Raw genomic sequence first — 26,784 nt, 5'->3', positions numbered from 1 at the left:
TACTGGGAAGCTCAGTGGGTTCTGGAACAGCGCTGCAGTGCTCATCTCTGGATCCCGGGTCCCCCAGGGGTGTGTATGCAGTCGGGGCTCAGTAAATGCCAGTAGAAGGAAAGAGGGAAGGATGAACATGTGATCAGACACTCAGGAGGGAGGCTGGAATGAGGAGCAGATCTGGGAACCAGAGTGGAGAGAGGGCCAAGGCCGGAACCCTGGGGCTCTAGAGACAGGGTGGAGGGAGGAGTGCTCCAGCACCCTCAGGAGGCCAGGCGCAGGGCTAAGTGCTTCAGTCACACAACTGCTTTTCACCTTCTTGGCAACTCTGAAGCAGACGTTATTCCCACTTTGCTAAGAAAGCTGAGGCCCAGAGAGGGGACGTGACGCGCCCAAGGTCACACAGCCCGTGAGCCGTGAAGTCCGGGTCTGACCCCGGGCCTTCAGCCCTCAAGCCTGCGCTCTTCCCGTTCACTCCCTATCTCTCCCTCCACCCTCCGCTTCCCTACCCCTTCTCCCCTCCTCTCTGCTCCCGCGGCCGCCCCGCCCCGCCCCTCCCCTCCCTCCCGGTGGCGGCGGCGGCGGTGGAGCCACGTGGTGGGGCCGGGAAGCCGCGGCCGCCGAGCGCCCGGGCGGCTGCCCCAGCTGGGCAGTGCTGCTCTGCGCCGCGCTTGCTGCCCGCGCTCCCCGCTCCGCGCTCCCCACCAGCCGCCCCGGGGCAGGAGGCGCGCCTGGCGGCCGGCCGGCCAGACAAAGGCGCGGCGCGGCAGAGCCAGCGCGGGCCGACGGACCATGGACTCGGAGCGCGAGCGGCCGGCCCCAGCCCTGAGGACCCGGCGCGCCCGGGCCCGGCCTTAGGCGCCCGGCCCCGCCGCCCGGGGCGCGCAGCGGGGAGGACGCGGAGCCCGCGCGGCGCGGAGGAGACGGCGGCCGCCGAGCGAGAGGGACGCCGCGGCGGACGGCCCGCGCGGCCCCCGGAGCCATGGGCAAGTGCAGCGGGCGCTGCACGCTCGTCGCCTTCTGCTGCCTGCAGCTGGTGAGCGCGGGGCGGCCGGGGCCGGGTGGGGCGCGGCGGGGCGGGGTCCCGGGCGTGCGGCTGGGCCGTGGGTCCCCGTGCCTGTCTGCTGCGAGTCTCGGGTGGGGGGTGGGCTGGAGTCACGGAGCGGACGGGCGGAGCCTGCTCCTGCTGGCCGGGCTGGCTCTTTGTGTGCGCTCCTCGCCCGGCGCTCCCGGGTCCCCGAGTGCGTCCTGCGCGCCGGTCCCCCCGCCCGCCCCGCCCCGTGCGAGTGGCCTGCCGTGGGACTGTGGCTCGCGGGGGCCGGGGGGTGTGTCCCGGGCTGCTCGGCGGAGCCGTTGAGGTCCCTGCCGGCTGTTTTCCTCTAGGTTGCTCGGTTGCGCGGCTCTCCTCTCCTCTGGGTCTGTGCCCGTGTGAGTGTTTCTCACAAAGTCTCTGCTCCTGTGTGTGTGTGTCTCCGCCTTTCTCCTTGGTGTGTCTCTAGATCTCTAACCATTTCTGGTCCACGTTCATCTGTGTGTGTTGGGATCTTAGACTCCAAGAACCGTTCCCTCCTCCTCCTTTGTGCTGTTTCTGCCTGCCTGCACCCTCCTGGCTGGGCAGGCCTGGGAATGGAGAGCCACCTCTCTGGAGAGGGTCACAAGGGACTGCCAGGTCCTGGGCCAGTCTGACAAACTGGGTGCTGGCCGCCTTTCCCGCTTTGACTGTGACCACTGCAGCCAGGGGCTCCCCATCTGTCATCAGTTCCAGCGGTGCGTCATGGGTGGGGACCAGACCCTCCTCTTGGGCTGGCAGGGGTGAGGGGTGGGGATCCTTGGGTGCCCTGGCAGGGAGAGGAGCATCTGGGGAAACTGCTTCACCCCATCCTCGGGAACTCAGGTTCTTGCCTCAGGGAGGCCAGTGGAGTGAATTTGGGGGCTGAAGAGGACGGGTTCTCTTCAATTCAAGCTCTGGCATGTGAATTTGGGGAGCCGGTTAAGGAGAGGTCTCCTGCCCATCCTAGAGCTACAGCCTGACAACTAGTGGGTTTTGAAGCTGTGCTGAGCCTCCAGGCAGAGAGGTGCACAGGGACCTCCGTGGGCAGAGCTCCGGGCTGAGTGTGTGTGTGGGGGAACCTGAGCCTCACTGATGCGGAACTCCACCGTCTGGTCTCCACTGTTGCCTGCAGCCACGCTTCTCCTCCGGACAGGTGCATAGAGGAAGGCAGAGCGAAGCTTTGAGCCTGGGTGTGCAGACCTCCTCAATCATCTTCCTTCTCTCTCCTCGGGGACGCTTGCCATCCGCAGCCTTGCCCTCCTGGGCGGTGGTAGAAGCAGCCAGGCCCTGAAGATTGTAGCCCTGCTCCCAGCTGTGGGACGCGGGGCAAGTGACTTCCCTTCCCCGGAAGGCCACCTTGGTCTGCCTGTCTGTAAATGGCTCATCCTTGAGGGTTGCAGAGGGGATTAATTAAAATCAGGTAGAATGGAAACTCCGGAAGGGCAGAGATTATCTGTTTCGCTCCCTGCTAAATCCCTAGCAGCTGGAATGGTGCCTGGCACTCCATTAATATTTGTAAAATAAATTAATGAATCAGTTATTTGGCAACTCCTGGCTCACAGTTGAAACACCCTTCTTTATATACTTTGAGGAATAGAAAATGCCAAGAAATGATGGAACTTTTCCAAGGATTTTTTTTTTCTGCTTGTTAATTTTTAAATTTTAAACTAGGACATTCTTTATTCTTAAAAAAGTAATAGACATCTATTGTAAAAACTGTATCAATAAATAATCAAACAGAGCAGAGCATAAAGTTACGCTTCCTTCTGAGCCCGGTCCCACACCCCAAAGGTAAGCCCTGTTGGCAGTCTGCCCCATTCTCTGCTGCTGCTGAAAACCATGGTTAGCTTTGGGCAGCATTTACTCAGTGTTAGGTGCCCTTGTAAGCCCTTTTCCGTGTATTAACTTATTCAGTCCTCATAATGATCCTGTAAAGCAACTTGCCCAAAGTTCTACAGTTAGGAGCCAGGCTTTGAAGCCAGGGAGCTGGCCAGCATCCTCTGTTGCCTTCTTCAATATAAAATCTAAGTATTTCTGGCCCGGAGCAATCAGGGTCCCTCAAGAGGTCCTTACTCCTCCCTGCCGCCCACTCACCTGCCTCCAGAGCTCTCTCCAGCTGAGCTAACTCGGCCCTTCCACTTAGAGGGTTCACCAGCCTAGGGACTGTGGAGTTAGGCAAGGCCTGGCTGGGATTCTGATTCTCCTACAGCTTGGGTGGGTGGCCGCGGGCCACTTGTGGGAGTTACATGAGATAATTTTGGGCAGGGACGTGCTCCAAGGAGGGACTTGGAAATTGCTCTCTTGCCTGTGTTTTCTGTCGGGGCAGATGGAAGAGTGGGTCCCTTCAGCTGATGTTAACCCCCCGGGAGCCTCTGCTGCCTGACGGCTTCGCACGTACTCCGGGAGGCTGGACTCCACCAGCCTGACATCATCCTAGAGAGAAGGGAGCCTGTTTTCTCATCCAGTGGAAAGAGACCAAGAAGGAAAAGGCTGTTAAATGTTTGTCAGCTGAAAACTTTAGAAGACGAGCTGTCATTTTTCCTCTCTTGAACCGGGTTTGATCATTATGGTAAAACAGGCTAGTTCTAGACACTCTTCTGGAGTTGGGATAGACTTGCTGTGGGTGAGGGAGTAGGGTGAGGTGTGTCCTGGGGGGTAGGAGGAGCAAGTGGGGGCTTTACCATTCAGGTGGACAAGCATAGGGACAGGGCTCTGGGGTTTGATAGGACAGACCTGGGTTCGAGTCCTGGCTTTGACATTTCCTAGCTGTGTGATCTTTGGCAAGTGGCTTACCCTCTCTGAGCCACAGTTTTGCCCTCTGTTAGTGATAATATAAACGGTTGCCAATTCTTAGGGTTGTTTTGAGGAGTAAATGCATATAACGAACGAGCTTAGCACGGTGCCACGCACCAAGCGAACATTTAATAAACTATAGCTTCTCATTGTTACGTTAATGATATATACCGTGGGATGCTTTCTTGGCATTGTGGCCCAAACATATCTAGGTTCCCCCCTGCACTCTTCCTTTGTGGGAAGCAGCGGGTAGTTGGGCACTGAGCTGAGGAGGTAGGAGGCTTGAATTCAAGTCCAGCTCTGCCGCTGACATCCTGTGAACTCAGGCAAGCCTTTTTCCACTGCAGGCCTTGGTTTTTCCATCTGTAAAATGGGGAGAACCACTGCTCTGTGTCTCTGGGGTCCTGCCAGTCCTGCCCATCTGGGACTGTGGGATGATGTCTGGGCTGAAGCTAGGGGTTTCAGGGCATCTCAGTTTGGTCTATTCTGTAGAATACCTCGAGTCCGTTCCCTTCCCTTCCTTTCTACTTCGTGTATCATCTTGACCTTTTTAATGCTATTCCCCGCCTAATTTTTAGGTGCTCCTCTTTTCCCTCCCTTGTCCAAACCTTCCCCTTCTTTCCAGGTCCACCTCCTTCCTGAAACCTTCCAGGCCACCCTGTTCTTCCTGTGAGAAGATGAACCAAGGAGATTTGCCCAAGGGAACCCTCATCCAGTTCTTCCGTCATCATCATTATCGCTCCCATTTCTGGAGTCCTGTGCTAAGCACTTTCTAGGCATTACCTCATTTAACCAAATGAGCTTACATATGTAAAGCGTTTGGCACAGTGCCTGGTACGTGTTCAACGATCGATAAACATTAGCTTTAACTGATTTTAGTCTCATAGTTCTTCCACACAACGGGACGGATGTTCTCGCTCTCCCCTATTTCAGATGAGGAGACTGAGGCTCAGAGAGGTGGCGACGTTTGCCCGAGGTCTCTAAGCTGGCCAGTGACGGACCCAGGACGCGTGCGCTTTACTGCCTGAGCAGAGAGCCACCCATCCGCTCGCCCCAGTCCGCTGCTCACATTTGCGCAGCGCGTGACCTCACACGGGTCTCTTCCCTGCGTCCGGCCTCAGCGTCCTCATCCGAAAATGGTAATATTTCCATAGGATCATGCACTCGCCTGGCACCGCGAGCCCGTGAGCGCTCAGTCATACATCACTGCCATGGCCGTTCTCGTCCCCGCTCTGGGTGACCTTGGACACGTGCATTCACTCCTCTGGGCCCCAGTCTCTTCCTCCGGCAAAGAGAAAGCACCATCCCTACCCTGCGGAGTTGTCTACCGCGGTTAGCACATAGTAGGTATTCAGAAAAACGTCGGTTTCATTCTCTTCCGTTCTGGAAAGCTCTTTGCTTTCTCGGAGGTGGTGGGTGAGGGGGAAAAGACGTAGCTTCCTGCTGAGCTGCGGGTAATGGTGTGAAACGTGGTCAGCCTGATTGCTGTCGTTACTAGCAGTGGCGATGGTGGAGGCTGGAGGGAGACGGGCTCTGCGGGCCCGCGCTCCAAAGCAGCCGTGCCTGCAAGCTGCCGGCCTCCTGGGGAGGCTCTGCTCTCGGTGCTTCAGGCCCCTGGGCCGGGCGTGGGAGTCGGGAGTACAGAGCACCACGTTGTCTAGCCCACTGACCCTTTTTGTTCCTCATCCCCTTTTGGACGACTGGGGTGGTCAGCTCCCTTTTGCAGATGGACAGACTGAGGCCAAACAGCCCTCGAGAGCTTTTTGAGGTGGACAGAGCAAGGTGGATGGAGAAGAGGGCCCCTGGGGGCCCAGGGGATGGCCTTGGTTTGGCTCCGTTATAGGGGTAGGTGGGTGTGAGGTTTGGGGATAAGCACCCCATAAACAGCAGCTGCTCTGAGATGTGGCACAGGGGTTAGGAGCAATACCTCGGGGGTCCCACAGACCTTGCTGCCTTGCTTGTGACTTCCAGCAAGTCCCTTCCCCTCTCTGAGCCCCGGCCTCCCTCCTGTGAAGGAGTCAAGGCATCGGCCCCTACCCTCTTCCCCCCTGGCCGTTTGGGGTTTTTAGCAGTCAGAGTCATTTCCATAAACTCTTCAAGTCTAAGTTTCTTTATGCGGGAAGTGCACGGTTCAGAGGGAAATAACAGCAACTCCTACTTGCTTTTGTTTGGTGTCTCCGATGAGCCAGGCGCTTCATCTGCCCTGTCCCTGGTTACTGTCTCAGTCTTCGTGGCCACGTGGAGGGCGGGGACAGAACGAGGATTCAAACCCAGACCTTGGTCTCCGCGGCTTCCACCACGCATGCCCCGCCGCTCCCCCTAGGAGGTGGGGATGCTGGGTGTGGACGCGGCTGGAGAAATCTGTCCCTTTCCTCAACCACTAGGGCTTGTCACCAGGTGCCAGATCTGCTGAGCTGCTTGTCCCCCATTTCTACTCACCCCACTCTCTGTGCTGAGTTTAAGGTTGCTGTGAGGCAGGTTGAGGGAAAGGTACCCAGGGAAGAAATTAACCTGTATTGGAGACCTGAGAGCCCTCATAACAACTCTGTGAGATAGGTGTGGTTTTTATACCCATTTACTGATGGGCATACAGAGGCCTGAAGCATGAAGTGAGTTGTCACCAAGGAAACAGAAGCTACAGCCTGGGTCTCGGATGAGTGATCAAGGGAAAAAGATTTGAGAGTGCTTGTAAAATCAGGACCAAGCCGAGATGGTCAGCTGTGATTATTGCCATCTCTTCTCTCCTCTGGCTTCAGGGGGGCATGGGTGATGGGAGAACAAGTTGAGACCAGAGATGTGTTTTTTGGTCTGTTTTTTTTTTTTTTTTTTTTTAATGTCTTTTTTTTAAGTAATCTCTACACCCAGTATGGGGCTTGAACTCATAACCCTGAGACCAAGAGTCAGCCAGGCGCCCTAGAAATGTGTTTATTAAAAGCTATTTCCAGGCTACAGGTGATGGAGCCTGTTGTGGTCCAAGAGAGCCCAGTTCCAGTGCCCTTGGCTTCTGGCCTTGACCTGGAGACGGAGAGGGCTGGTGAATCCGAGACACTTCCGCCAGCAAGCACCGTGCACCAGGGTTTTAGAAGAGCTGTTATTGCGGCTGCAGGCTTGAACATGTTACCCGGCCTCCGGGCCGCTGCCTCTCGGAGCAGCTGGCGAACCAGCGATAGAGAGGTCAACAGGGAAGAGCTTGGGCTTTGGGGTCAGGCTGGGCTTTGAATTCCATCTCTACCTCTTTGTAGCTGGGTGACCTTGGGGCAAGACATTTAGCCTCTCTGAGCTTCCCCCTGCACTTCTCTCGGTCAGGATACTGATCTGCCTCGGAGAGGTGTCAGGAGGCTCCTTTGAGATAAGATACGCTGAGTAAGGCTCACAAAGGGTTCACACTCCTAGGTGCTCCAGAAATGACACAGCAAGTTCTAGCATCTAAATACTGTGCTGTAGGAGAGGGGACACGTCCCCTTTTCAATCACTGTTCCTTAGTCTTCTCGTCTATAAAATGGGAATAATCATAGCACCTCCCTCATGGGACTATAGTGAGTGGCCTGAATTAATGCGAGCAGAGCCCAGTGCTCATTCAGAGGGGAGCAGAGCGGAAGGTGTGGCCCCCTGTGTCCTCTCTGTAAAGGGAGGAGGTGGGACTCATCATCTAAGAGGACCTCTCCAGCTCTAAGCCGGCAGTGAGTCCGGCCCTTTCCCGAGGAGAGAGCAGACCTGCCGCTACACCAGCCCCTCCTGCTGCCCTCCTGCTGTGGGCCGCGGTGATGTGAGGATTGGGCTCTGAGCAGAGGAGGACCCTCCTGCCTCCGATGGCCTGCCCAGGGCTTTACCCCCAGGTGCCAGGTTGTCGGGGCTCACGTGACCTCTTCTGTCCTCTGCCGTCTGTTTGAATGAGTGTCCGTACTGTCCCCATCCCAAAGGCCCAGTCGGGATATTTGGTTCTAAACTCAAGTCTCGGGCCACAGAGGTTCAGAGCAGGAGGTCGTGACCCATCGCTAACCCCGGCCACTGCAGGTCAGCCACCTGAAGTCCAGAAAGACTCAATTCCGTTGGGTCAGAGAGTAAGAATTGCCACCAGCTAACCCTACCCAGAGTTGTATTTAGCAAATACTTATGAAGCACCCACAAAGTGCCAGGCTCAAGTCTGGGTGCTAAGTCACCCTAGGGCATAAAATAGGCCCTCAGCTGCAAGTCAGAATCCCAGGGTTCAGGAACTCACTTGCTGTGCAACTTTGAGCTGGCCCTGCCCTTCTCTGGGCCTCATTTTGTCGAGTCTGGGAAACTGGGAAATGGAGAGGAGATGGTTGAACTCCATCAGTGGTTTTCAAGTTACCTACAGAGGCTCTGCAGGCAGACTGACAGTCAGGTGGTGAGCTCCCCGTCACGGGCAGTGACAAAGAATTTACATAGTGGGATGGCCACTTGGATGTGTAATGGATCTGATGATGGTCCAGGTCCCCTGGAACCACCAGCAGCTGGTTCTAGGCCCTGAGAGCACAGTGGCAAGAGCACAAAATGGTATCTATTTGAATAATGGACATCGTGGGCTCCTACGACGTCCGTTTGCCTTAAGCATGCTCCCCACCCCATCCCAAATCACGGATCCCGGCCGAGCTCCTGGCACAGGGAGTGGGGGACATGGGAGCCTGTAGGCTCTTTAACCCCAAGTCTACTCTGGCTACCCCTTGCCCTAGAAGGGGAGGCAGCCCTGGGATTTTCAGGGTAGTGATGGCTCTTAAGCCTCTTTTTTTTTTTTTTGGAGGGGGGGCGGTTCTGCAGCCCCAGCCTGAATCAGAGATGTGGGTTTTCAATTACACAATTAAATGCACAATTAGGCATAATTACCAGCGCTCAGAGCCCGAGACTGCTCATAATAGGCGTGTAATCTACTGCAGCCTCTGTTTATACTACTCAGCGCGCTCCCTAATGATGCCAGGATGCCTTCACACTGCACTGTTGCCATGGAAACCAGCCCGCCACCACCATGCAGGGCTGACAAATGGTGTTCCAGTCCTGGGCCCCTGGATTGTTTCTGAGGCCTCTGCAGCCAGCCCGGAGTGAAGGGGCTGGCGGGGCGGGCCAGGAAGGCAGGTCACTCTCCCTGCCCTCTGACACACCCCGCTGGCTGGAGCCAGCAGGGAAAACAAGGAGAAGGGGGCATCAGCCCCCCAGAGTCCTCAAGCCCCAGCAGGGGAGCCCAGGTGCTGGGCAGGGTCTCGTGGTTAGCCATTCCAACTGAGGTGTGGACCGAGGGCCCTGCATACAGCCAGCTCCCACGTGGGCCTGGCTCTGCCGTGAACTGGCTCTGTGACCTTGGACCAGTCCTTGCCCCTCTCTGGGGCTGTCTCCCCATTTGTGACGTGGACTGCAGGGTATGTCTGCAGTATTAGACTACTCTAATAGATTTATTGAGCATTTCCGCCACACTGCCTGCTGTTGTGACTGCTTCTCCTGCAGGAGCCCATTCCCCCCTGCCCCGCCTTGGTGGCCCTGTAGCCCTGGTGGCCACACCGTCCCCCGTTTCACAGAAGCAGCTGCTGAGGCCGTGAGCACTTACGTCAGGCAGCGGCAGAGCCGGGATACAAATCCAGGCCCTCGGACTCCGAGCCCCCACTCTTCGCCTCAAGTATAGGGCCTCACACGGGCCCTTCCCTGTCACTCTCGCCGCAGCCCCAGAGGCGGACCCTCGTCATCCCCGTTACCTAGATGAGGCCTCTGGGGCTCACGGCGCTGAAGTCACCTGCCCAAAGTCTCACAGCAAGGCCGTGGCACAGCGGGTTCTGACTGATGCCAAAAGTCAGGCTTCTTAGTGGAAGTCACAAAGGAGTAAAAAGATCGCCTTCCGTGAGCATACACCGAAGCTCCCCATTGTCCCCACCTGGCCCCAGCTGCTGAGGAATCACCAAGTCCTGGGGTCCCTCAGACCCAGCACTGTGCTTTGACCTCGAAAGGAATCTTGGCCTCGTCCTACCTGCATCAGCCCATTCCCACCCTGGTCACTGGAAACAGAGCCTGTCTTTTATGCTTATTTTTTCCCTACATTTCTCTGTCATTCGGTCCATTATTACGGTCAGCTACCGCGTGCCAGCTCTTGGGGACCAGACGAATCGGACAGAGTGGAGAACCAAGGCTGGAGCACAGAGGCATTCAGGGTCTAATGGCCCTGGGTTCAAACTCTGTCACTTAATGCATGGTTTGGGGCAAGTGGCTTGACCTCTCTGTGCCTTAGTTTGTTCACGTGTCATGAAGGCACCCGTCTCTACTGTGCGGGGTGCCAACATCACCCTCGCCAGATGCTGACTCTGTGCCAGGCCCTCGCCTAAGGCTGTTCTGTGCCCCGGGTGAACCCTCGTAATACTCAGCCTATTGCTGCCGCTTAACAAGCACTGGAGCCCCGGGCCTCAGAGCTAGTGGGCAGCCCAGCTGGCTTCTGAGTCCAGAGCCCCCCCCCCCCTTCCTCCCCAGCGCCCCCCCCCAGGCCGGGAGATAGAAGTGTTCCTCCTGCCACTTCCCTGGAGCGCCCGGCTGCTTGGCGAGATCTTCGGGAATGAGGCATCTGGAGGAAGGGGCAGTCTGAGGGCAACAGTGCCCACCTGGCCCAGCCCAGGCTTCTGTCTACTGGATGCCACCCCATTGACACCCTGAAGTCTGCGTTTTCTAAGACAAGGCTGCCAGACATTACTTTCGCTCCTACACGAGACAGGTGGGAAGACTAGGGTTTGCCCAAGACCACAGTGCACGTCAGTGACGGAGTTGGGACTGTGACCCAAGGCAATTTAGGAGACTTCTTGTTACCTTCCTTTGACCCACTACTAGCCCTTGGGAGAGAGAGGTTTGGGGCTGGAGTGTCTGCGTGTGTGTGTGTCTGTATTCAAAACTGCACCCAGCTACATGCCCGAGCATTTGTGGGGCAGACACTGGCATGTAGAGATTTGTGGATCAATAAACATCCCTTCCCGCTTCCTCCTTCTTCATTTATTCATGAACTCTGAACTCCTTGGCTCCCGAGAAACCGCCTGGAAGAAAGCAATTAGAGCATAATTAGAACCACTCCTATTATCAACTCTCAGCGGGAGGGGAAGGGGGGCTGCTCGGCCATGGGGGTGGGGGTGGCCCCGGAGTTCCCTACAGCCCTCTCTCCTGCAGCTGCCCATTCAGCTCCCCCTCCACGGAGCTCACCGGCCCACTTTCAGCGGGGACTAAGGAGCTCATCCCCGGAGGCATTCGGGCCCTGGGTAAGACCGGGGAGCAGAGCGTTCTGCTTGCAGGCTGAGTTAGAGCACATGGTTTCCGAGTCCCTGCCGTGCTCAGCTTCTTGGGTGCTCCCTGCCAGGGCCTGGGCCAGGCGTTGCACAAAAACCGAGATGCACACCATGGCTCCTGCTTTCTAGAAAACATCCCGGCGTCAGATGATAGGGAAGGAAGGCTACGCTGACAATAGGAAATGTAAATTACCTGGAGGAAGCAGCTTGCCAGGCAGGACTCCGCTCACGGCCAGATGATTCATAGTAATAATAACTGTACCGGAAGTCAGTGTTGGGGAGTGTTTCTGACCCCAGAGCCATGGCTCTTCCCCACGAGGCATCCCACCAGCAGAGAGCGGTTACCGAGAAGCCAGGGAGAGGGGTTCCTCCCTCCTCCCTGAGGAGCAGCAGGACAGGAGGCAGGGAGGTGCCAGGCACTGTGTTTCTCGATTCCGATGCTTGCCCTCACTTAGTCTTTCAGGAGCCCCAGGAGGCAGATGCTAATATTATCCCCGATGTACAGGTGAGGAAACTGAGGCTCGGGGAGACACAGAGCCTGTCCAGGGTACCGCGGTGTTGGCCTGTCGGACTCTAGACTCCTCATGCTTTGTGCTCTACGAGGCTCGAGGGTGAGATTTGCTCCCCCGAGCTTCAAGTTGGCCTTGACAAGCTGTTTAATGTGCCTTCTGCATCCAGCTCCTGGTTGAAGGTAACACGTTGGATCCCCTTGTTCCTCCTTCCACACCCATGTGGAAGCTACAGAGAGTGGGGGAGCCCTGCCACTTGACTCCGGTCATCACCCCCAGGACCAGCCTTGGCAAAGGAAGGTGAAGGCCTGGCAGGTGTGGGCCTGGGGCCTCGTGAGAGAAGATCACCATGGATACCACGGGAGCCAGGGCTGTAACCAAGGAGACAGCCCCCCAGCCCTGAGGCTGTGACAAGGAGGGTGTGGCTTCAGGGTAGGACAGAGCAGGGGTGAGGGGCTAGATGCAGGCAGAGGGGGACGGTGGGGTCAGTGGTGCTGTCTCCTGGGAACGGGGGTGGGGTAGTTGGGGACAACCAGGCTTCCTATTACCCTGTCCCACCCGAGGGGAGGTTGCCATGATAGCCAGCTCCCCTTCATTGACCCTCTGTAGGGTGCTGCCCCCCTTCTCCTAGTGACAGGTGTCACCCTGGCAACAGGCCCTGTGCCCAGCAAGGGTCTCGACTTCCCGGTGGCCCCTTCCCTCACATGTGCAGATAGATGATTCTTCTGACAAGTGCAGCAGCTCTGTCCAGCTGGAGGTGAGGGTCCACATGGGGCAGACTTGCAGACGTGGGCCTTTTACCAGCCCCTCACCAGACTCCCCCAGTGACCGTCCTGAAGTGCAGCTCTGGTCCTCCTTGCCTCTGTTTACAGCGGTCCATGGCTCCTCATTGCCTTTGGGAAGAAGTCTGATGTGGTGCTTCTCAAACTCGAAGGTGTAGCAGAGTCACCGGGAGGGCTTCTTAAAATACAAAGTTCTGGACCCTACCCTGCGTTTCTGATTGAGTAGGTCTGAGATAAAGCCTGAGAATTTGCATTTCTAACACGTTCCAAGGTGCCGCTGGTACTGCTGGTCCGGGGACCACACAGGGAGAATTACTTGGTCTAGCCAGTGGGACGTGACGCTGCCCAGGCTAGCCCGCCAACCCTAACACTCACTGCTTCCGGTGCCCAAGCTCGGGCCACATTGATGTAAGCACACCGCTACACCTCATGCCTCAGTGCCTTTGCATCTGCTCTCCTGGCCTTTGGACGTCCTTTCCCCTCTGTATCTCCTGAAGGCCAGCTCACTCATCATTTCCTCTTTGGAACGTCTCTGTCCTCCTGCACTGCCCCCCACTCCCCACGGATGTCCTTCTCCAGGCTCTGGCAACACCTGTCCCCACCACTTCTGTGACAGTGGGCGTCACGCTGTTGTCCTGTTTCTGCTTCGAATCTCTCTCCCTGGACTGGAAGCTCTGGGTCTGAGCTGTCTGGCCTCCCGTGAATGTGTGTTGCCTGATTGGCCCCTGTGAGCAGACGGAAAACCTGGGCGAATAATCACAAAGCTGCTTCGTTCACTCGGCCAGTCTGCTGTTCCTTGGTGCCTCCTCTGTGCCGGGCCGTGTGCTGGGTGCTGGGGGTTCAGCAGTGCGGGAGGCTCGGGGCTTCTTAGAGACGCTGGGCAGTGTGGCAAGCAAGGCACGAGCTGGGCCTCCCCTGGATTTTCTGATGCTAACTTCCAAGCTCTCTTCATCCTCCGGGCTGCTCCCGGAGCCCGGGCAACTGTGTGGCCTGACACTGCTTTAGAAATGTGTCTCCAGTGAGGGTTTGCCAGTTTGCTCACAATAGAGCCCAGTCCCCCATCCAATCAGCCCAAGCCCACTTTGAGGATCTTCCAGGGCCTTTCCAGAGGACAGTGTGGCTGGTGTGTGCACCCCTAACCCTTAGGGACAAAGGCCGACTGTGGGGCTGGGGGGCGGCTGTTGCTGACACTTGCCTCCAAGGGTGTCCAGACCTGCGTATTAGGCCCCTGCCTAGAAGGGAGCCAGGAGTGGGAATGCTGCTAGGACTGGCTGGACACTACTGAGCTCTAGCACGGCAATCCAAGGAGTCAGAGGAATTTACATTCACAGCCCGGCCTTCCGGATCATTCTGTCTAGGTGGGAAGATAGGACATATTTTATTTAAGGGTCTGTTCGCTTGGTTCATAGCTTAAATATTTAGATGCGTGGTACTGTATTGGTACTCTTGCTTTGGTCCTGAAGACCCGCAAATGTTAGAGAAGGGTCTGGGCTCAGGGCGGGGTGCAGGCAGAGGCTCCCAGGTGCCTGATCTGCCTCGGGCAGCACCAGCTGCTCCAGCCTGTCTCTGTCTGCTGTCAGCAGCCCCATGAGCCCTCCAAGCAGGCTGCTGCCCCCAAGCTGCCACTAGCTGTCATCCCCAAGATAGGCCACCAAGGACACAGGGACCGCCCCCCTCCCCCCCAAAGTGAGAGACTGTCGGGGGTCCAGCCTGGGACTCACACTGTGGCTGCCGGCTGGGACCTGGGACCGGCTGGGCCGTGAGGCTCCCCAGGCTGGACGGGACAGGATGGGGGGTGGGGGGTCGGTTTCTCAGGGCCTGCAGTGGCCAGATGTCTGACATACATGTCAGCTCGCACCGTGCCAGCCGTACCAGGTGAGCCGTCCTCCTGCTGCTCTTCTCCAGGAGCCTGGGCCCGGCAGCTTGCTCAGCCAGACTTGGTTCTTCACCTGTAAATGGAGATCATCGTACGGCCTCTTAGGGCCACTGAGCAAACTCAGTGGGAGACTCCATGGAGAACACTCAGCAAACACCTGGCACTTAGTACTTAGGACACGGCCACCGGAAATCCTGACCAGCCTTTTGGAGGGCGGCACGCCTGTAAGGCACAGAGCCATGACTGTTTGCTAAATGGGAAGCTCCCAGGCAGAGAATCCTGGGATGTGGGGGCCAGGAGGGTCCCCCGAGAACAGCCCTCCAACCCTTTGTACAGGTGGGTACACAGAGGCCCGGGAAGGCAGTGGAGCCCTTCGTGAACTGTTCTAGGAAGCGGGCTGACGCCATTTCTGGAAAGGATCAGGATTGGGTGTGTGATTCCAGACAAAAATACCCTGAACAAAAATAAACTGTCCCAGGTAGGTGGAAGCAGTTGGCTCCTCTGCTCAGTCTGGGCAGCCGTGGGCAAGCGTCTACGGCTAGAACCTTCCCCCTGCGCTCGATGTTGCCAGACAGGAGCTGTCGGGGAGCAGTGGCAAGGGTGCTCCTCCGTCCAGGAGGGGCCACTAAAAAGGTCAAACATTCCCAGGAGACGGGACTTGACCCCCCACTCTGACACACGGTGACCTCAAGAAAGAACCTCACTCTTCTCCTTTGGAAAATGGGGCTGCCGCTGCCCTAGCGGGATAGTAAGTCTGTTCCTCATGGACCCTGGGGCTGGGGGACCCAGTTCAGATCTGTATCCGCTGGTGACCTTGTTACTTTTCTTCTTTACGCTTCGCTTTCCCTGCGTGCAAAGCGTGGGTGATCTCAGTCTCTACCTGCCACGTCTCTGTGAGGGTTAAATGAATCAAAGCATGCTAAGAATTCAAGAGACACTTGGCATATAATAAGTGTTAGCTATTATCTCTTAGTGTTGCTCTGGGGATAAATCGAAATGCCACCTGTAAAGTGCTGGGCTCAGCATAGGCACTTAGTAGGTACTCCCGAGCCTTGCCTTCCCTTTCCTTCCCCCTATGAACCCCAGGCCTGGACAGAGGCGGGACCCAGTTCCCAGGAGAGGCCCTCCCTCCACCCCGCTTCCCCCTTTCTGCAGACAGCAAGCCCCTCTTCTTCCAACAGGTTCTGCCTGCAGCCTTCTGGCCCAGGGCCAGGAAATGATTGCAGGCGGCGGCTCAGCTCCCTCCCCTCTGCTCCTCTGCCCCCCCTCCCCCTTTAATCTCCCCGGCCTGCCTGGGGGTGGGGGATGGGAAAAGGCAGAGAAGGTCTCCTGGGGGCTGCAGGTATCTGTCAAAAACTCAGGCTCCGGGGTCAGACCACGTGGGTTTGCTCCAGCCCTGAGATCGCAGGCTGTGCCCCCACCATAGAACCGGGACCACGGCCCACCCCTCGCTCTGCTCGCGAGGTTTAGGGCGGTGTACCCGCAAAGCGCTGGACACAAAGCCTGGCCCAGAGTTAGCGTGTATGACCACACTAGTGTTCAAGTTCAGAGCCAGGCATTTTGAAGGAAACGCTTCCGCCCGGTCACTTGGGGGCACCCCTCTTACAGGACAGGCTCTCATGGGGCCCCACAGGACCCCTTCCCGGGAGCACCCCACCCTGTGGTAGATTGCCAGGAGAGGAAGCCGGAGACAGGCTGGGGGTCAGGCTGGTGGTCGGGGTGACATTCCTTCCACTCCGGGGTGCCTTTGTGCCGGGGATGAATCAGAGCAGGGTACCTTCCCCGGGGGACCAGACCTCTGCCAGGTGGGAGTAAGGGTGGCGCAGAGGGAAGGACACCAGGCTGCAGGCACCGCCCCCCAGCTCTCCGAGCCTCAGTGTCTTCATCTGTCCAGTGGGGCTGGTAACCCCGCATTGCAGGGGGGTGGCAGGAATCGCAGTCTGAGCTGTGAAGGGCTGTCCAGATGTTGGCAGCTGCGGTCATTCTCTGCTGCAAGAAGTGGGGAAGCTGGGAGCTGAGCCAGGACTGCAACAGTGATGGAAGGGGGGTCCGGCAGCCCTGGGGGAGGGGCTCCTGCCGCCCACCACTAAGGCTAGGCAGGCTTCCCTGCCAGGCCTGCAGTCAGGAGGGTAAGTCAGCAGTGTTTGCTGTTGCCATAGCAGTGAGGCTGGTTTTCATCATTATTTTCTTCCTGGGAGCGTCAGTGCAGGAGGCGCCACTGAAGAAGTCGGGGAATTGGATTTTTTCGTCCCTCCATCAGGTCACGTGAAGAATGTCTCAGTCGGGAGAAATGACCTGCCAGCTCCTTCTGGCACTTGACCCCATGCACTAGATGCCTGACGCCTCCAGTGTGATGCTTGACCCAAGGGAGCCCTCACAGGGCTTGGTGCCTCCTCTCCAGCTCCAAGCTGCTTTCCTGCTCAGCCTCTGACCCTGCCGTGCTGACATCAGGCCACAGCATATAATAGCCCTTCCAGCCCTTCCATCTGGCATTCTGCTCCCTCTCATTCCCCGTACTCTAGCCACGATGGGCTTTTCTGGACCCTTCTATTTGCCAAGTTCCCTCCCACCACAGGACCTTTGCACATGCTTTCCCCGCTGCCTGTTCTTCCCTCTCCTCCTTAACTTGCTAACCCCTCTTCCTTCAGTTCACTTCCTCCAGGAAGTCTTCCTTGACCACTACCATCATAGCTCTCATTCTTGTTACCCCTCCTTCAGACACTTAGCACAACAGTAATTTTCCTGTGTGTGTGTTCGTCCCCTCTCCCTCCACCCTCCCCTGAATGTTAGCTCTGTGAGGCCAAGAGCTATGTTTGGGCTTTCTTCTTCTTCTTTCTTCTCCTTCTCCTTCTTCTTTCTTCTCCGTCTCCTTCTTCTTTCTTCTCCTTCTCCTTCTTCTTCCTTCTCCTTCTCCTTCATCTCCTTTCTTCTCCTCCTTTCTTCCTTTTTCTTCTTCTTTCTTCCCTTTCTCCTTCTTCCTCTTCTTCTTCTTCTTCTTCTCCTTCTTCTTCTTCTTCCCTTCTTTTTTTTTTTTTTTTTTAGGTATAGTTCCCATAACATGAAATTCACTATCTTAGGGGGTGCCTGGCTGACTCCGTGGGTAGAGCATGTGACTCTTGATCTTGGGGTTTTGAGTTTGAGCCCTACATTGGGTATAGAGCTTACTTAAAAAATAAAATATTTTGGGTTGCCTGGGTGGCTCAGTTGGTTAAGCATCTGCCTTCAGATCATGATCTTGGGGTCCTGGCATTGAGCCCCACATTGGGCTCCCTTCTCAGTGGGGAGTCTGCTTCTCCCTTTCCATCTGCCCCTTCCCCTGCTTGTGCTCTCTCTCTCTCTCTAAGAAAAGATCTTTAAAAAAAAATTCATCTTGGGACGCCTGGGTGGCTCAGTCGGTTAAGCATCTACCTTCGAATGACGTCATGATCCCAGAGTGCTGGGATCGAGTCCTGCGTTGGGCTCCTTGCTCAGCAGGGAGTCTGCTTCTCCCTCTGTCTGCCGCTACCCCTGCTTGTGCTCTCTCACTCTCTCTGACAAATAAAATCTTTTTAAAAAAATTCATCTTAAAGTATACAATTCAGGGTTTTTAGTATGTTCACACTGTTTTGAAGCCATCACCACACTCTGAGTCCAGAACATTTTCATCATCCCATCACCCCAAAAAGAAACCTCAAACCCATTAGCAGTCATTCCCCATTATCCCCTCCCACCAGCCCTTGGCTACCACAAATCTGCTTTCTGTCTCTCTGGATTAGCCAATTCTGGACATTTCCTAGAAGTGGAGTCATACAATATGCAGTCCTTCATGACTGGCTTCTCTCACTTAGCATAGTATTTTTATTATTTATTCATTCATTCATGCATTCATGCATTCGAAGTAGGCTCCATGCCCCATGTGGGGCTTGAACCCATGACCCTGAGGTCAAGAGTCGTGTGCTCAATCAACTGAGCCAGCCAGGCGCCCCCTAGTATAATATTTTCAAAGTTGATGCTTGTTGTGTCTGTATTAGTGCTTCATTCTTTTTAATAGGTTCCTGTTCCATGTATGGATCTGTCAAATTTTGTTTACCCATTAATCAGTTAACGAACATTTGAGTGGTTTCCATTGGGACTGCTGTGAATAATGCTGCTATGAACTTTTCTGCACAAGTGTTATGTGAACTTTGTTTTCAATTCTAGCCTACCTACCTAGGAATAATTTTTTTTTTAAATTTATTTGTCTTAGCAACACCTGGATGGCTCAGTCATTAGGCATCTGCCTTTAGCTCAGGTCATGATCCCAGGGCCCTGGGTTTGAGTCCCACACTGGCTCCTCGCTCAGCAGGGAGTCTGCTTCTCCCTCTGCCTGCTGCTCCCCCTGCTCGTGTGCTCTCTCTCTCTCTGACAAATAAGTAAAATCTTTAAAACAAAACAAAACAAAAGATTTATTTATTTTAGGGGGGGAAGGAGCAGAGGGAGAAGGAGAGACAGTCTTAAAGCAGACTCCATGCTGAGTGCAGAGCCCGACATGGGGCCTGATCCCATGACCCCACAATCATGACCTGAGCCAAAACCAAGAGTCGGACACTTAACTGACTGCACCACCCAGGCGCCGCTCTATGTAGGAAAAAATTGCTGAGCCAGAAATAACTGTTTAATTTTTTGAGGAACTAGCCTGTTTTCCACAACAGCTGCACCATTTTCCAGTCCTACCAGCCATGCCACAAACGTTCTACTTCTTCACATCCTCATCCAAACTTGCTATTATCTATGTTTTTAAAGTTTATTTACTGATTTAAGTCATCTCTACACCCAACATGGGGCTCAAACTCAGGATCCAAGATCAAAGCCACACACTCCTCCCACTGAGCCAGCCAGGCACCCCGTCTATTTTATTTTAGCTATCCTTATGGGTATAAAATAGTGTCTTATTGTGGCTTCAATTCACATTTCCCTGATGACATTGAGCATCTTTCCGTGTGCTTATTGGCCATTTTTTAAATCTTTGGAGAAATTTCCATTCAAATCCTTTGCTTATTTTTTAATTGGGTTATTTATCATTTTGTTGAAGGGTAAGAGTTCTTTATATATTCTGGACTCTAGACTCTTACCACTTCTCTGATTTGCAAATATTTTCTCCCATCCTGTGGGTTGCCTTTCACTTTCTTGATTGTGTCCTTTGATGTTCAACTGGTTTTGATTTTTTTTTAAAGATTTTATTTATTTGAGAGAGAGCAAGAGATAGAGAGAGAGCACAAGCAGTGGGGTGGGGGGCAGAGGGAGAGGAAGACACAGACTCCCCACTGAGCAGAGAGCCTGACGTGGGACTTAATCCCAGGACCCTGGGATCATGACCTGAGCTGAAGGCAGACGCTTCACCGACTGAGCCGCCCAGGAGTCCAGATGGTTTTGATTTTGATGACATCCAATTGATCTAGTTTTTCTTTGGCTGCTTGTGCGTTTGCTGTCGTGTCTAACACGTGCCCACTCCAGGGTCACTTGGACTTACACCTATGGGTCCTTCTAAGAGATTTATAGCTTCAGCTCTTACATGTAGTTCTGTGATCCATTTTGAGTTAGTTTTTGCATATGGTGTGAGGTAAGGGACCAACTTCATTCTTTTGCATGTGGATTTCCAGGTGTCCCAGCACCCTTTGTTGAAAAGGCTATGCTTTCTCTCCATCGAATGGTCTTGTCACCCTCGCTGACAATCAGTTAAATGTATGGGTTTATTTTTGGGCTCTCAATTCTATTTCACCAACGTGTCTGCCTAACCTTATGTCAATACCACACTGTCTTGGTTACTGTAATATTATTGTGAGTTTTGAAATCAAGAAGTCTAAGTCCTCCAACTTTGTTCTTTTTCAAGATTACTTTGACTCTTCTAGGTCCCTTGAATGTTCCTATGAATTTTAGGACCAGCTTATCTATTTCTGCAAAAAAAAAAAAAAAAAAAAAAAAAAGGTAGTTGGAATTTTGATAGAGATTGCATTGAATCTGTAGCTCACTTTGGGAATATCGTCACCCTGACACAGCTGGGTACGAATCCTGCCTCTACCACTTACACGCCCTCCCTGGGCCTGTGTTTCTACACATGGAAAATGACAGCTCTCAACAGCTGAGAGGAGAACATGAAACAAGTAGACATAAGGCAGCGTGTCCAGGGTGGGCTCCATGCAAGGGGAGGGAAGTCCCTGCTCTCTTCTCTGGACTTGTGCCAAACTGACACTTGCAGTCAGTGGTCTGTGCAGCCAGTGCAGGCCTAGGGCACAGTGCCCGTGAGTGCTTGGTGGGTGAATGAGAAGAGCCAGGCTGGAGAAGGGGCCAAGCTGGGTCAGGCAGCTACTGGACTGGATGGGGTGGATCAGGGAGGGTGCTACCTGGCCTCAGAGGGGTCTGCACAGCAGGACAGTGGTGGGCTCGTCTTCAGAACTTGAGTCCTCTGAGCCTGTAGGAGACCCAGACCCAGAGTCTTCACTATGGGTAACTCACTGGAACGAATGTGGCTTTACCCATGATCACGGGCCAGGCAGTGTTCTGAACATTTTACACATATTCCTTCATTTAGGCTTCACGACAATCCCATGAAATATGTACTATTATCATTATCCCCATCTTATAGATAAAGGAGTTAAAACACAGAGAGGTTAAGTGAGTTGCTGAAGGTCACACAGCTAGTAAGTAATAAGGTGGGATTCAAACCCCAGACAGTCTGGCTTGTAGGCCACACTTTTAAGTGCTGCCCTGTACAGCTTCTCAGGGAACAAGCACCAGGAATCTCATCTTGGTATGAAACCAAGGACTTAATTATCCTAATAATGATGATGCAGGCCTAGTACTTTACAGTTTAAAAAGCACATTCTAGTATGTAAATTGCTTCGTGGCTGTGATCTTCATTGATCCTCCAATTTCTCTGTGAATAAAAAGGACATTATTATCCCCTATTCGCCAATGAGCAATGAAGATACAGAGAGGGAAAGTGACTCGTCCAATCAATGAGAATTTATTGAGCACTTACTGTATGTCCAATTCTCTACTTCCATTACATCACTGAGTCCTCACACAACCCAGGAGGTAGGTATCTGCGGTACTTGTGTTCCCATGTTACAGACGAGGAAACTGAGGCTCCAGGAAATGACTTCCCCAGGTCCTGCAGTTTGCGAGAGCTGGGACTCCCTCCCCAGTCTGCCTCTCGCCTCCCCGGAGCGTGAGTTGATCGCTGCTGGGCTCTGACCCCATCGAATGCTGGGTAGATGGAACTCCTGAGAGTTTGGGCCAACCTTCTGGTCTTTTCCACCCCATCTCCAGCCTTACCGCCACTCCTACAGTTCTCGGGGCCTCCTTCATTCACCCTGTTTAAGTGCCTGCTCCATTAAGGTGCTTTCTGCCACGAGTTTTTTGGCTTAATTATATGGTGTCGTTTGTGGTGCTTCATGGGGGAGCTGATTAATCACCTTTTTATTTTTCCAGAAGTCCATCGATCTGCAGCCGTTTTTTTCTGGGAGAGCCTGTTTGTTGCTAGGTTTTCTCCACCTGGATTGTCTTCGCCTCCATTCCTGTCTGAAACGTTCCTCTTTAGAGGCCTCCCTCATCCCAGGCCTTTGCTGCCCACTCCAGAGCCTGCCGGGGTGGGGGGGTCTCGGCATCTGGAGCGTGGGACTGGGGATACCCCCACAGTCTGGACATGGGCACGTAGGCAAGGTGGAGTGGGCATCAGCAAGAAGGGGAGAGTCCTGGGAGAGTGGGACTCTGGGCACGGAGAGGGATTCTGGGCCCTGGCCTTAGTCTTCTCAGGGAGGCCTTGGCATCCCCACCTGACCACCCACCTCTGGCCCACCCTTACTTAGGCAGAGAGCGCCATGCCCAGAGCGCCCAGCTGCCTGTCCCTCTGCTGAACCCTTCCCTGGCCCCTAGGGGCCGGGGGGATGAACCCTAGGTCTGAGGCCCAGTCCCATGTCTTCCCTGCCCCGCCACCTGTCATGCTCCCAAGCCCCCAGGGGGTCCATACCTCTCACATCTGGGATGACAGACTTGTCGCAGTTTGCCCAGAACTTTTGGGTTTTATCCCTTAAAGTGTGGCACCCCAAGAAAGCCCCCAGTCCCAGGCAAACCGAGATGGTGTGTCACGCTGCCCGCACCTCAGCGCTTTTGCCCATGCTCATTTGTCCCCCCTTAGTTTCTTCTTTATTTTGTTTTTTCTTATAAAAGTATTACTCCTCAATGTAAAACCCTTAACTGAAATATCTCTGGTTGAATCTCAAAGACCCGCCCCATCCTACTCTCCAGAAATACGATCCCGCTACTGAAGGGACCCTGCGGCCTGCCTTTCACACCAAACTGCTTGGCCCCCTTGCACACCCCGTTGTAACGGCTGTGTCGTGTCCTTCGGTGTGGAGGGCCATCATTTGCTGTGTACCGTCCCGAGGGATATCGGAGCGAGTCGCGTGTCTTAATTATAATAGCCAGTTCAAGGCCAAAGCTAATATCACCTCCGCAAACCCTTCCCGGACCCTCGAGGTGGCCTCGGCTTATTTTCTCCTCACTGTCATTATTGAAATAATAATGATGACCTTTCATGGAGCGCTTACCATGTCAGGCACTTGACAAACATCACCTCGTTTAATTTTCACAGTATTTCCAGGAAGTGTGGGGACTGTTATCCCCATTTTACAGATGGGGAAACTGAGGCTCACATGGAAGAGAAACCCAAGCCCGCCCTCTGCTACTGCATGAAACTGCCTTTCCGAAGAGTGCCCTGGAGCGGGTGGTGTGGGGGTCAGAGCCATGTCAGCTGTCCCCTGCTCCCTGGCTGTGAACCAGCACGAGGACAAAGCCCGGGTGGCGTTGATGAAAGGACAGAGCTGGTAGCCACTGGCTTCTAATTCACTTCCTGCCAGACCCCAGAAATGAGGGCAGGATAGCCTGGTGGGAGGCAAGTGGCATAGTAGCCCCAGATCCAAGGGCCCCTCTACTGGGCTCCTGTGGGCTTTTCTGGGCCTGTAAGAGGGGCCGGCCCCCCGGCAGAAAGCAAGGAGCTCCAGGAGTGGAGATGAGAGGTTGGAGGGGGTGGGATAGGGCCTGGGCTCGCAACAAATCTGAAAGACCCCTCAGTCCTCTCCACACTGCTGTGGAGTAGGCATCCTTGTCCCCCGTTCCTCGGAGGAGGGGACCGAGTCAGCCTCCCTGTCCCGAAGGCCCCTCCCTGCCCTGCCCACATGGCCTCGCGCCGTGGTGTCTCTGGGTTTGGACCAGATTGTGGATGAAGAGATCGGGCTGATGACTTGGAGGGACCCTTTGATTTTAGACTGACCTTGGTATCACCCTGGGCTTCTAGCGAGGCTTATGCAAATTAATGTAGATGTATGCTAATCAGACAACTACCAGGCCTGTTCTAATAGAGCTGCGGGCTCAGAGGTATAGTGGGATGGATCTGCCCAGAAGGGGTCTGAGGAGTCCCCCAGCTGGGAAGGGTCAGCAGTCACTGGGATGAGGGGTGGGGTTGCCATGGAGACAGAGGCCAAGCCCCAGCGGCTGCCTCCTGCAGGGGCCAGGGCTGGCCCGGACCAGCCCTCTGAGACAGTCCCGGCCCCCCCTTAAGCTCCAGGCTGGTCTCTGAGGGCTAATTATGCACAAGCTAGTGGCCAGCTGCTCCCTGGCTCCCCCAGGCCCAGCTGAGGTACAGGACTGGGCCACAGCAGGAGGGCATAAGGACGGGCAGATGGCAGGCTGGGGGCTGGGGGGCTGGGGAAGCTGTCGTGAGGAGGAGTGGGGAGGAGGGAGGGAGATTACTCCAGCAGGGCTATGAGGGGTGAGATTCTCAACGGCCAGGGCATGCAAGCTGCCTCGGTAGCCAGGTCTCAGAGAGCCATGTGGTAGGGAAGAGTGAGGGTCTGGCCGCAGTCTCAGCTCTTCTGTATGACCTTGGACAATCCCTTTTACTTCCTTGGGCCTCAGTTTCCTTGTACAGCAATGGAGGTAGGTTTAAGAGATGTGAGTAGGAGGGGTGATATACAGTAGGCGCTCAATAAATGATTTGACTATTCTGAAGCCCATTGAGAGAGGTTATTTTGCTTTGTTTTCTAATGGGAAAGAACATCCCCCTCATGTTGCCCCTTTTCCAATTCCCTGCTCTCTGGGCTGGGGCAGATGTTCTGGTATCTTCGCTGAGGAGGGAACAGGCAGGACTGGCATCCCATGAGGACAGGGACTGGATCTCTACACTAACCACTGATTTGTCAGCTCTTAGCCCACAGAAGGCACTGGAGAGCTGTTTGTAGAATGAATGAGCAAACAGATGTGAAGGACTCAGCATAGTGTTGGGCACTAATAGGAGATTAATCCATGTGAGCTGTTCTGTTACTGCGCACGGGAGCCGGGGCTGGGTGACTCAGGAGGGCAGCCTCTGCCCCTTCCTGAGCCCCTGACGTCCCCGGAGAGAGTTGTGGTGGGTGGGAAGAACGGTGAGCGTCGAGACAAGGACTTGAACCTGAGCTCTGCCACTTCCTGTCTGAGTGACTCTGGGAGCTTCAGGACCAGGGTGAGCCTTCTCTGTAAAAGGGGAAGCTGCACGAGGGCTGTGGGGAGCCCTTGCCCCTTGTCCGGCTGAACCCGAGGAGAGGTGGGGACGGATTTGGGTGTAGTCAGGCAGGGGGGCGCAGGGCTGTGATGACCCAGGCAGAACCTAGGGAGAGACCTTACCAGGGCCTGGCAGAACCAGCTTTTGGGGAAAGGGGGCCATGAGGCCCTCAGCAGGGCTCACAGGACCCCAGTGCTGGTCCCTGTGCTGATAGGCAGCCTGCAGGGCCACCAGACCCAGACAGCGATTAGAGCTACGGAGGCCCCCATTGTACAGATGAGAACACTGAGGCCTAGAGGGAGAGACTTGCCCAGGACCCACAGCACATTCACATCAGAGAAGGAGACCTCGGATCCTCTGAGCCACTTCACTGCTTTTTCACGTGAATCAACACTGAAAACATTTCTTCCTAACTTTTTTGGAAAACCTTTGTTGTAAAAAATTCCACTATACAGAAGTATGTCTAAGTAAAAGTGTAAGTCTTCCCATGTCCCCATTCCCACTCCCTAGAGGGGACTTTTCGGGACCTTTGTTGTATGTTTCCCGGGCTCTCGATTCTGCAATTACAGTCACACACACTTCGTGTCTTTCTCATTTTTATTTTTTGGCTTTTTATTTTCTTACACAAATGGAATCCTATTGTTCTGCAGCTTGTTTGTTTGTTTGTTTTTCTTTTCACTTAACAGTGATAACCTTGTCCATTTTCCAGCAAGAAATAGGCTGGGACAGAGAGAGGCAGAAGGGCTGTAGGAGCCCGGGAAGAGACAGTGAGTGTGTGTGCGCGCGTGCGTGTTGAGGGTAGGAAGCAGTCCCCACAGGTCACTACACACAGAGGATGGGGAACCTGGCAGAGAAGCCCCCGTCATCGGCTCCCAGAGGACTGTGGTGTTTGTCTCCAGACTTGAGCCCCCTGAGGAGGGAACCACAGCAGCCTCTCGGTCACCATACGCTCTGCACAGGGCCTGGTGCATAATAGATGCTCAAAAAATATTTGTTCAGCAAACTGCTAGGCCGGTTTTCTCCGATCCTGCCAAGGACTACCTGGTCTCGGTGGCTATTTCAACTCCTGCTCAAAGGCCGTCGCCCTCGCTGGACCCCGGAGCTGGGCGCAGAGCTCAGGGAGAGTGGGAAGAGCTCCTCGTAGACAACTCACTGCTGTCAGTGCGCTCGCCTCCCTAATGAGGGGGTTGGACTTGTGGATCTCCAGGGGTCCTCTGTCTGGCTTCAGTCCCACTCCCTCATTTCACGGATGAGGGGCTGAGTCGAGTTTAATTTTGTCAGCTGCCTCAGAAATCCATTGGGAAAAGGGGGGCTTGAGTTGGGGGGTGCAGCAAGGGCTGTTGCCACATACAGAGCACGAGCCGTGTGCCGGGCGCTGGGCTGAGAGCCTTCCATGCACCCTCTGAATCTTCAGGACATTTTCCCCCGGTTCAGGTTCAGAGAGGGGGAGTGATTTGCCCAAGGTCACACAGTGTATCAGAGACTGACTGGGGATAGAACTCAGATTTGCTGGACCCCAAATGAGGAGCTCTTCCCACCTCATCCCTCTGTGAACCGAGGTCAGTAACAGTACTAGGCTGGACCAAACCATTCTTCAGAGACTTCAGGGACCCCTCTCTGGTCATTCCCTCAGATGGCCTGACTGCTGTATCTAAGCCCCACAGTGACATGCCTGGAATTTTGGCCAGGAAAGTAGTTGACTTGCAGAATTGGCGGGCAAGGGCTTGGGCACCAGAGGCTTCTGATGGGTTCTGTGGCCCAGAGCCCGGCCCCCTCCCTGCCCTCTCCCCTAGCCAGCTTCCTGGGGCTGGGGTGGGCCCATCTGCATCATTCATCCTTTGCCCCCACCTGGTGTTGGGCTCCTGGGGTTGGCGTCTAGACAGACTAGAGCATCCTACTGAGAACAGAGGCAGCCCTGACTCGGGGCTGAAGGTTCCCATGGCAACCGCATCCCCCTTGGCTGGC

At 54.9% G+C, this 26,784-nt stretch overlaps 1 protein-coding gene across 2 annotated transcripts in view; it reads left to right on the top strand.

Moving 5' to 3' along the window:
- The first annotated feature begins 568 nt into the window (after positions 1 to 568).
- Positions 569 to 26,784, top strand: part of NKAIN1 (sodium/potassium transporting ATPase interacting 1) — a 42,553-nt gene continuing 16,337 nt past the window's right edge. The window contains exon 1 of one of the 2 annotated variants that reach the window (XM_026516835.4): positions 569 to 1,027. In XM_026516835.4, the coding sequence (XP_026372620.1) occupies positions 974 to 1,027 (54 nt within the window). In that variant the 5' untranslated portion in view covers positions 569 to 973. Of the gene's footprint in view, positions 1,028 to 5,065; positions 5,179 to 26,784 lie in introns of those variants that run through there. The other variant, XM_057305408.1, reaches the window with a different exon arrangement.

The sequence above is a fragment of the Ursus arctos genome, unplaced genomic scaffold (assembly GCF_023065955.2).
Source record: "Ursus arctos isolate Adak ecotype North America unplaced genomic scaffold, UrsArc2.0 scaffold_32, whole genome shotgun sequence".
Classification (NCBI taxonomy): domain Eukaryota; kingdom Metazoa; phylum Chordata; class Mammalia; order Carnivora; family Ursidae; genus Ursus; species Ursus arctos.
Note: the sequence above shows the minus strand (reverse complement) of the source record. Positions and strands in the feature narration are given on the sequence as shown.